At 39.2% G+C, this 11647-nt stretch overlaps 1 protein-coding gene across 2 annotated transcripts; it reads left to right on the forward strand.

Moving 5' to 3' along the window:
- The first annotated feature begins 707 nt into the window (after positions 1-707).
- cnot2 (CCR4-NOT transcription complex, subunit 2) lies at positions 708-10952 on the forward strand. 2 transcript variants are annotated; one of them, XM_065292014.1, is made up of 15 exons: positions 708-843; positions 1861-1980; positions 4337-4409; positions 4532-4679; positions 4757-4936; positions 5172-5248; positions 5472-5597; positions 5754-5878; positions 6487-6607; positions 6941-7097; positions 8370-8431; positions 8513-8562; positions 9745-9845; positions 10115-10265; positions 10354-10952. In XM_065292014.1, exons 2-15 carry the CDS (start codon positions 1873-1875, stop codon positions 10438-10440), a joined length of 1566 nt encoding a protein of 521 aa, XP_065148086.1. In that variant the 5' UTR covers positions 708-843; positions 1861-1872; the 3' UTR covers positions 10441-10952. The 2 variants fall into 2 exon arrangements, with proteins under 2 accessions (XP_065148086.1, XP_065148085.1); XM_065292013.1 differs by lacking the exon at positions 708-843 and having other exon boundaries at positions 10115-10259.
- Positions 10953-11647: the final 695 nt, after the last annotated feature.

The following is an 11647-nucleotide window of genomic DNA, read 5'->3' on the forward strand; positions in this document are numbered from 1 at the left end:
TCATCGTGCTTAACAGATGTTTGTGCAGTTTTATTCTTTCAATAATAGGAATGCCTCACCTACAAAATGATGTTTAGCACATTCTTAACCAGCATATTACAAGTTACTACATACACATGTAAGCATTTGGGCTAAAAGGTAAGAATATGCATTTGGTTGCAGATGTGAGACATACAATGTAAGAGTTTTAGATGCATTTGCCTGCCTCATCACTTAAGAGATTATGTGGACTCAGCACAGCATCTGTCTACCAGGACGGATATTTCAGCAGACAACATGTCAGCATGCAATAAGAACAAAATCTAAAAAGGACAATTGATGTTTTAAGTAGCCTATTATAGCTTACACGTAAATACAGTTGATGTATTGCAACTGTTCATCCTAGTTCAAAGTCATCAAAATGTCCCTTGTTCTGCTCTTATTTTGACAGATGATGAATTCCAGATCAAAGCTAAAGCAATTTGTCACCTGCACGTGACTGCAAATACAATGTAGGCCTACATTTTGCCTGCTTTATTTACAAAGTATCATAATTACAATATATCAATACTTTGAAAAAAAAAATGACAGAAAAATGACAACTTCCTATTGCTGTACCAAGTCTTACATTTTGCATGAGAGTGTAACACTTTCATCCCAATAAGTCATCTTCAAAATCTCCCTCATATCCAGATAGCATGATATATGAGATATACTGTGTCAAACACAGTTTTCAATCTTATGTGTCCAGTGTAAAATAAACCGAAGGTCAGGAGGTCAGAGGGTAAAGGCTATTCCCCCAGCATTCTCGTCAGTAGGATACACAGCCATCTTGGATCTGCGAGGAGAGGGTAAATTAATGCGGTTAGTCAATTTCATTTTCACTAAAAACAAATTACACAACAGGCTTTACATCGCACATACAAGACCAACTGATCAAATGCAGCTTTATGCATACGTCCAAGGATATATTTAGTGGTTGCATGACTGCAGCGACACGTTTGCATGGTTTTGGTGCTTTCTGTTTTTGTTCTGAGGCCACAGTTAGCCGATTAGCGTTGAGCGCTAACAAAAACAGAGAGCCGATACAGAGGCCTTCAACATTAAAATACGTAAATACATGTGTTATTTATGCCTAGACACTCCCTACTGGGCTAAAACGTTTAAACGAATGAATGGTAAACAGTTCAGTGTGTTTTGGTTGTCATTCACATCTTTATTCAAAAAGTAGAATTTAATTTCTGTATTAGCAGCTACTCCGCTAACGAGCAAAGCTAACTAGCTAACATCAAATGATAACATTTCGGGAATTGTCACAAGTTGGTTCGCTCGTTTAACTTAATGTATAGGTTCGTAACAATATAACGTGTCGGAAACTGCTTTAATATTTATAATAAGGTTAGGAAAATTTTAAGTACGAGTATGTTAAAGTAGCTGGCTAGTAATTTGTGTTTCTGCTTTGGTTTAGCTGGTCTGTTAATCTGGTTTGTCATTTGTCATTTTAAAAAGTTTAATTTGTTTATTTTCTACCCCAACAGTAAATATGTTTGTGTTTTGAATCGCTGACTAAATTGTTTTGGTAACGTATCGCCATAACAATAAGAGTAATAGACTGTTAAACAGCGCTGAAGTTTAACGGGTATATTTGCAAGATTTATACGTATGAACATAATTGCATTAAAATAATATTATTTGTACCTTTTCAATAATCTTCAAAAACAAGCACTTTTGTTGTGTAGTGTGCATATACATAGTAGCATCATTAGATGTGCATACGATAACAGGTCATAATTTTGTAGCATTGTAATAGGTTCATATATGAAATATCACTGCCATTATAAAACATTGTGCTGTTATACTGACATTTTGTCTTTTTCACAGGTGACAAACGGAATGTTCAGTGCAACTAGAAAGAAGTTTGTTGAGGGGGTCGACAGTGACTACCCAGATGACCCCAGCATGTATTATCCCCAGCCGTCGATGTTTCGACCGGAGAAAGACGTAAGAACAGACACTTTTTTTGATATTGAAAGGTGCATACGTTAAAGGGATAGTTCACCCAAAAATGAAAATAATCTCATTAATGACTCACCCTCATGTTGTTCCAAACTTGTAAGACGTCCGTTCATCTTCGGAACACAGTTTAAGATGTTTTATATTTAGTCCGAGAGCTTGCTTGACCCTTCATTGAAAATCTATGTACGGTATACTGTCCATGTCCAGAAAGGTAATAAAAACACGTGTGAAGCGGATGACGTGTTATCCTCATACATATTTGCGAAGTATTTTTTTTCAAAGTTACAGCGTAACTTGCGTACTCCCTCAGACTGTATACGAAGCCCGGGCGCACAAAAACAAACAAACAAAAAATAACAGCTGGGGCGCACCAGATAACACGTCAGCCTTGTCGTACTTCATCCGCGTCACTGCAGTCACGTGAATTTAGTCTCGCGTATGCGCTTCACAACAGGCGCGGAAGAGAAGACAATGCTGAATAAAGTTGTAATTTTGTTATTTTTCGACCAAAATGTATTTTCGATGCTTCAACACATTATAACTGACCCACTGATGTCACATGGACTACTTTGATGATGTTTTATTACCTTTCTGGACAGTATAACGTACGTAGATTTTTAATGAAGTGTCAACAAGCTCTCGGACTAAATCTAAAACATCTTAAACTGTGTTCCGAAGATAAACGAAGGTCTTACGAGTTTGCAACAACATGAGGGTGAGTCATTAATGACATTATTTTCATTTTTGGGTGAACTATCACTTTAAGCTTTATTTTTAAAACATGAGCATTGTAAACTCTTCCTGTATAAGTTGTTGAATTAAATACAATGAGAGGTTGATTCATTTTTTTTTTCTTTCATTTTTATGGTGTTTAACACTCCTCATTGTGTCAAATAAACAATGTTACACTTTTCAATACATTTATCATGATTCAATATATTTGCAAACATTTAGGAGAGACCCATGCATGTCCATGAGAAAGTAGATATGCAAGTAGATAAGTTTTTTCATTGAACTGTATTTGACCACACTGAGTTTGGCAACTTTTGAGTTTTTACTAATTCAATGTCCTGCTGCTACATTGGTAGAAAATAACATGAACGTGCACGCCAACCAATACTGAAACAAGATCTAAAGCAGTGGTTCCAAGGGTGGTGTGGGATCTGATATGCTTTAAAGTCAAATAAGGATGCCTAAAATAATTTAATATAAAAATATTTTAGGTTTTACAAAATCATATGCTTACAAATCCATATTTTTACTTAAAATATTTAATATTAATGTCTATAGTATTTACAAACTGAGGATTTCAACCCTCATGTATAAAATATAAATATATATGCCAGAGGGTTGGTGGCTCAGATTGTCCTATATGTGGCTCTGGACCACAAAACCAGTCATACGGGTCTTTTTTTAATTGAGATGTATACATAATATGAAAGTTGAATAAATAAGCTTTCCATCGATGTTTATTAGAATCGGACAATATTCGGCCATTTTAAAAATCTGCAATCAGAGTGTGCAAAAAATATTGAAAAAAATCACTTTTAAAGTGTCCAAATGTGGGATTTAGCAACATATATTACTTATGATACATTTTTGATATTTATGGTTGAAAATTGATTTTTTGCATAAAAAATATAAAGTTGACCCATACAATGCATTTTTAGCTATTGCTACAAATTTACCCGTGCTACTTATGATTGGTTTTGTGGTCCAGGGTCACATGTATGCGGGGGGGGGGGGGGGCACAAGGATAAAAAGAGTATTAGGGGCGGTTCACATTTCGCATCTAAATCCTTGCGGAAAATGCGTTCTTGTCACATGACCTGCAGTGCGCATGAGGCATTCTAAAAAGTTACAATGTTTTTAACTTGATGCGGTGTGGACGCGCCTGTAAAAAACGAGCTCGTCACACCACTTCCATTATGAGCATGCATAACGCGCGCCTACATTTTTTTTTATTATTTTTTGGGCCATTTTTGCCTTTATTGGACAGATAGTAAGTAATTAAGGAGATGACAGGAAAGTTTAGGGTGAAGAGAAGGGTATGGGATTGGCAAAGGACCTCAACCTGGGATTCGAACTTGGGTCGCCATAAGTGCGTCTGCACCATGTGTCGGAGCACCGTCCACTACACCATTGGCTCCGACACGCGCACCTACATTTGAAATAACAAACTTGAGCACGCGAAATGTGAATCGCCGCTTAATGCAACTTGTCAAGTGCCGTAGATGTCTAGTAGTTTATCACGATTACAGGGTTCATGTCTTCTTTGTTTCAGATTTTACTGAGAAATAAGTTCTAACAATGATTGTTGTAACATTTCTTAATTTTACAGATGCTGACATCTCCTTCACCGTCATCGTCAAGTCAATTGTCACAGCTTGGTGCAAGTTTGTATGGACCGCAAAGTGAGTTAAAGTCTACGCTAACGTAGACCTATCTAGCCTTCTAATATTGAATAGCCCGTGCTGTGCAAAATAAAATCAAACTAAAGTTGTCCTGTCTGATTCTTTTTTTTTTTTTTTTGTAGATACACTAGGTTTCTCAATAAGGGGCATGAGTAATAACAATCCTCAACTGAACCGGAACTTAACACAAAGCACTCAGCTACCGAGCCATAGCACCCCAACAACAGGCGTCCCAACAATGTCCCTCCACACGCCACCTTCGCCGAACAGGTATGCCAACCTCTCTGCTGGCATCATGATGTCACAGTGCTCTTGGCCAAGTCACGACTCTCTTTGATGTTCCACAGGGGCATCCTGCCCATGAACACCAGAAACATGATGAGCTCGCAGGTAGGGCAGGGCATGGGCATGAGTGGCAGGACCAACAGTATGGGCAGCTCGGGCCTGGGCAGCCCTAACCGCAGCTCACCAAGCATTATCTGTATGCCCAAGCAGCAGTCAGCACGCCAGCCGTTTACCATCAACAGGTACAATTTAAGTGTTGGACAGCCTTGCACATTTATGGTAGAGTTGGATGCCCTCATCGTCATTGTTTATTGTAAAAGCATGGTGGGTCTAAGTTGTTTTTATTTTAAGAAGCGGCATCTGAGATGCATACATTGTATTTTAATTAACCTTTACCTTAGGCCAAGAAAAGGCCAATCAGGACTTAATAAGACTGACCTTAACAAAAGGGTCAAATCCTCATGTGTGTCGTTGTAGTATGTCAGGATTTGGAATGGGGCGGAGCCAGGGGTTTGGAATGAACTCCTTATCCAATAACATCTTCAACGGGACAGGTGAGCGCTTCATTGAGCGATTGGCCGACTATAGTATGTGCCTGTCCACTTTGGCACAGGTCTGTGTTTATAGATTAGGCCCACAAATATTTGTAATGCTGTGCAGTGATGATAAACCATGACAGTATCCATATAGTCAGTTAAGAGTTTAATGTTACTAGAAAAGTAAGATGCTTATTTTGTGTAATTGTAAAAAATATTCCCTATTTATTTCTCCTGTCAGATGGAAGTGAAAATGTGACTGGAATAGACCTCTCAGAATTCCCAGCACTCGCAGACAGAAGTCGAAGAGAGGGAAACGGCAACCCAACACCGTTGCATAATCCACTGGCTGGAAGGGCACCTTATGGTAAGAGTTCATTTTACACAGTCCCGTCACCTATGTGAAACAGAAACCATCCCAGTCTTTACGACTAAGCACGCGTCCGCTTGAATGCGTGATAAGGTCAGCGGTTTTATGTTCATTTCATCACAACAATCTTTGTTAAAATGTATCTTCCTGCAGTCGGAATGGTCACAAAGCCATCGAACGAACAGTCGCAGGACTTCTCCATTCACAACGAAGACTTCCCAGCTCTGCCCGGACCCAACTACAAAGACCCAACGTTGAGCACGGATGAAAGCAAATCAGTCAGTATTGCCTGAATTTGATCTTTCGTGAGCTAAAGAGCCACACACATTGCATAAATAACATGTTTTAGTTTTGCAGTATGGGTAATCTGCTATGAAAAGCTTTTGTGATTTGTTTCAAATAGATGCTACAGCCCTTGAACGAATGATTCACTCAAAAAATTAAATTTTTTGTCATTGTTTACACAAACCTCATGTCATTCCAAACCACTTTCAATTCATTTTTTCCATGCACCATAAAGGGGCGTGTACACCAAAGCATCTGAAAACTGCAGGCGGACCCCGACTGTGGGTGCTTGCCAGCGTTTTTACAGCTGAACGATTTAGTTGCTTTGATACTTGTGTTTTGTTTATCAGTCGTTAAACGATGCACCGGTTGTTGTGATATTTGTCCCGCCCCTCCTCCACTGTGATTGGATGGCAGAGAAAGAAGTGACAGTAAAATTTTTCAACTCTGGGCACTTGAAAAGCCTGGTGCTTCAATTGAAAACTTATGCTGGCGTGAACGCTTAGGTGTTCATGTTATATGTTCATTTTGGGGTGAACTGTTTCTTTAAGTGATAGCATTCCAGTGCTGTAAGCTTTACCAAACTGTTCTGGTTCAACAGAGCTTGAACTCATCAGGCAAAGGCAGCTCAAGCACTGACGGACCCAAGTTCCCGGGCGATAAGACATCATCAGCACAGAATAACAACCAGCAAAAGAAAGGGATCCAGGTGTTGCCTGATGGTGAGGTTCTTTAGCAGCACACTACTGTATCTCAAACCTTCGTTTGGTTTATGCAAACAACTGAATTATTAAATGAGAAGTGTGCAAAAATTTTAAACTCTCAGGGGGGGTTTCCTGGACAGGGATTAGACTAGACCTATCCTAAAATAAAGAGCTGTCCAAACTAAAAACAACTTGTACTGACATAACTTAAAATACCATATGTTTTGCTTTAAAATGCACACAGGTAATGTTTTAGTAAGGCATGTTTGTTAAAACAGAAGGTTTTATTGTACTATTGGATACTCTATAATCAATAAACCTAACATTCATTCCCTCTCTTTGTTTTTATAGGCAAGGTAACAAACATTCCCTCAGGAATGGTGACGGATCAGTTCGGAATGATCGGACTCTTGACATTCATCCGGGCAGCTGAGACGGACCCTGGGATGGTTCACCTGGCTTTAGGAAGTGACCTAACAACGCTAGGACTCAACCTAAACTCTCCAGAGTAAGTTACTTTTTTTTTGTTTCCCAAATGTTTGCATTCTTTTAAAGGAATACACTGGGATTTAACGGGATAGTACACTTAAAATACATTTTTTTGTAATCATTTACTCACCCTCATGTTTTAACAAACCTTTATTAATTTCTTTGTTCTGCTGAACAAAAGGTAAATATTTTGAGCAATGTTGGTAACCAAACCTGTTTTGAGCACCATCGCCTTCCATAGTAGTATTTGTTTACTACTGTGGAAGTCAATGGTGCTTCGGTTTCCTGGTTAGCTACAAATATTTTTTTGTTCAGCAGAACAATACAATTTATACAAGTTTGTAACAACACGAAGGTGAGTAAATGATGACCGAGTTTTCATTTTTGGGTGAACTATCCCTTAATATGTTCAACTCAATTGGCAAAAATAAAAATTACATAATGGTAACTGCCAATCATATGAAGAAGGATGCAGTACGGCACTGTATTAATACTATATAGCCGATAGTTGATAGTATTGTTTATCGATGATCGGCAGACATATCGCCAATCATAGTTCCACATTAACATTCGCATTGGGACGTATGAGAGGGTTTGTGGGTTTCACTGTGCGAGAGAGCTTGTAACGAGGGCTTGTAATGCATCTGGACTTACCCGACCCTTTAATGTGTTGCGCGCTTCTTGGACTCTTGCTCGGACCTGAATGCATGTGGCATGGACTCCTTCTGTAATGACCATGATTTGGACACCTCCTCCTCGCACATGAGCTCTGACATTTCCTTGTACTAGAGAGGTTGTTCGTGAACAGAGGGTTAAAATCAGTGAGTGTGCTGTTCCTGCTCCCTGGCACGCAGGAAATTTTATAGCACCTGGGCTTTTCTGCACTCGGATAAATGGCATATGTTTTAAGAAGGTTGCAGTCATGACAGTGTTGCTATGTCATAAATGAGTAAAAAATAATCAAATAAATAAATGAGTAAACTACTGCCCCGCCCCTCAGTACTATCGTGTATCGGCGATCTCACAGGCTGACGATAGGACGATCTCAAAATGGGGCATATCACCCAACACTAGTCACAATGACATTAGTGTGATACTGCCGTTTGACAGCATGTTCTTTATATGTGATTTTGTCTGTAATTATTGACATGACCTTACTCATCAATATTAAAGATATCAAGGTTATATTTTCACTGAATGTTCTTTACATCACATAGGACGATTTTATGTAGAAAACTGCAAATCAGAAAGAAAATTACTTTGACACACACAATTTATTTTCTCGTTATAGGAATCTGTATCCCAAGTTTGCATCTCCGTGGGCTTCTGCTCCATGTCGACCACAAGACATTGGTAAGTGTTGGTTCTTTAGTAGATTTAGTAATCAGTGTAATGGGTGCCATTTTAGTAATCCTTGTAACATTTCTCTTTCAGACTTCCATGTTCCCTCAGAGTACCTAACCAACATTCACATAAGAGATAAGGTAAAGTCTTAAGACGCTTAAAGGACACTCCACTTTTTTTGAAAATATACTAATTTTCTAGCTCCCCTAGAGTTAAACATTTGATTCTTACTGGTTTCCTGCAGAAAATGTGTTGGTTAAGGTGGTAGGGTTGGGCGGGACCGAGGGCGTGGTAATCAAAGGGGTGGGGCGTATGCGTCATGATGAAAATTTAAATATTTTAATGTAATAAATAAATAAGAAATATTTATTTTTAAAACACTCAAATAAAACTTAATTTTGAAGAAACTATGACAAAAAAATGAACACATACTAGATTATTAATGAATTAAATGTTTTTACCTCTAATGGGAATAGCTGCGTGTTGAAGTGAAACTAAAGGGTTAATAAACACAAAACTGAAGCAGATGATACGATGATAGATAGCGCAAAGATTGTAAAAACTGATTATTTCCCACTATTAATTACATTATCTTAAAGGAGTGTAACTACTGTAGCATGTAAATAATGTACATGAATAACGTGAGCAAGAGCGCTCAACAATTATATCTAATCAACAGGCACGTGAAACCCTAGCAGGTTGCTCAAACAACAAAATCACCAGCTAACTATACTTTAAAACTGCAAGAACTATAGACTAATACAATAACAGGCTTAAAAATAACACCAAAACATAAGTCCACTTACAGTTCTCTCAGACACGCGTTTAATCAAATGGCTATCCTCCAGACATGACGGACCGCGTCTTATCTCATTTCGGCCATGTGGTGTGCGTGCATGCTTGCGGTGTGAAGGGCGTCTGCGCTATTTTCCGAGATGTTTCATCAACTGGCTAGTTATCCTCCAGACAGTGACGGTCCGGACCACTTCTTTCTCATTTTGGCCTTGGCGCGTGTGCCCGCTCGCGGTGTGATGCGCATACGCTCTATTCTCCGAGATGCACTTGACGGCCTTTTGTGCAGCGAATTATTATTATTATTATTATTATTTTTTGGAGACCTAGTTAAGGCGGTAGGGTTTCCAAGCTTAGGCGGGCCACCTTAACTGAAATATGATGCAGGGAAACCCTGGTTTAACTGTAGGGGAGCTGGAAAATGAGTGTCCCTTTAACACATTACATGCTTATGGGTCATTTCAGTGATGTAAAAGATGTGTCAGGTCTAGTTTGAAGTTATAATGACCTCCGTATCTTCATCTATACAGCTGGCTGCAATAAAACTGGGACGATACGGTGAAGATCTTCTGTTCTACCTCTACTACATGAACGGAGGAGACCTCTTACAACTCCTCGCTGCTGTGGAGCTGTACGTACAACTTTGGATACATCAAGCATTCTAGCTCTACAGTCCATTGATATTTTTTTGCCAGCATGGTCGCATTCAATGCACATACCCCTTGTGTTAGTTGATATAGCAGTTAACCTAGACACATTGAGGTGGTAACAAATATTAGACTGCATGCAGAGATTTTGCATAGACACTGTTAATGATGTCAAAAAGTGTACTGATGGTTTTACAGATTTTTTTGCTGGTGATGATGAAGATTGATACATTGAAGTGTGACTGTATTTCAGCTTCAACCGGGACTGGCGGTACCATAAAGAAGAAAGGGTTTGGATCACAAGAGCACCTGGCATGGAGCCCACGCTAAAGACCAACACTTATGAAAGAGGAACATACTACTTCTTTGATTGTCATAACTGGAGGAAGGTTGCAAAGGTAAAGGTACAGAATTACTTCTATAACACACATTATTGAAGCCTAAAGATGTATATATGGATTTTAGCTACAAGCTTTCCTTTTTATTTGGCAGGAGTTTCATCTGGAATACGACAAGCTAGAGGAGCGGCCTCACGTGCCAACCACCTTCAACTACAATCCGGCCCAGCAGGCTTTCTGAATCCGAGTCCATCAGCGTCCGAGAGCTCCAAGAGCGATCGGTAGTGACAGCCAGACGACCTGCCCGACTACAAACCTGGTTTTATTCCTCAACTGTTTGGACAAGGACTGCGGGAGGGGGGGGTGAGGGTCTCCACCTTGAGAACCGGGGGAGGGACCCTGCCTTGCAAATTATGTGCTGCCCAAAAACAAAACTACTTCTATATATTTTCATTCTGTTTTTAATTCCCCTCTTATTTTCTTTCTCCCTCCATTTCATTTCGAGCAGGGTCAATGTTTTGTTTCTCCTCCGATGGGAAGCCCCGTTTGGTGTTTGCCCAAAGTCTAAGTTGCAGTACAGCACACACACACTCTCATTGGTATAAAAAGCAGCTAGCGCTTTGTTTTCCGAAGCGCCACGCTTACAAACAGGACAGACACGATGACAAATCCAATACATGTGAATACACAAGGGCAAAAGAAAATGCAATGTTCATTGTTGCACTATTTAGTAATAAAAGAACACAAAAATCGTTTTCTGCTTTTTTTTAATGTGGGATAAACGCTCTCCTGTCGTCGTCGTCTTTCGGAAGGATGGACGCTCGTCGTTACCATCACGGAGTTCTCCTTTGGTTGCTTTTTGTTTACATTCGGCTTCCCCCCCAAACATTCCTTTAATCCATTACCCATCATGAGTTGAGGCGTTTTCTGCTTAGCATCAATAAAACACAAATCAGACTGTTTCAGTGACCGTCGTTGGGAACAACCGGACCAGGCGGTTGTGAGATTACCGAGAAACATTGTTCCAGAATGAATACAAACCCTTTTCAGTCTTTGTTACGATTTTGTAATAAACGTGTACATTTTTTTTAATTTTTTGACATCACATGAATAAAGATATGTATGTATGAATGTGTATATATATTATATATATAGATAGATGTATCTATATATATATATACATGACGTCTATTTTGGAAGTAACTATGCTTGACCTCGTTTTTAGGAGGTGAACAGAAATGGCATTATGTGGTAGAAGCAAAAACTCAAAAGACAAAAAATAAAAATCAACTAGTGAACAGTATGTCGAGCTGCCAGACAGGGATTCATGTTTGTAAACCTGTGCACTTAAGACCAATTCAACGCAACAAATAAAGGAAACGTGGAAGGCTTGAGTTTCATGAAGCGAGGACATCTGTATTCCAAACACAAAGAGGGTGGAGACATCT

Source organism: Paramisgurnus dabryanus, chromosome 23 (genome assembly GCF_030506205.2).
Source record: "Paramisgurnus dabryanus chromosome 23, PD_genome_1.1, whole genome shotgun sequence".
NCBI classification, from domain to species: domain Eukaryota; kingdom Metazoa; phylum Chordata; class Actinopteri; order Cypriniformes; family Cobitidae; genus Paramisgurnus; species Paramisgurnus dabryanus.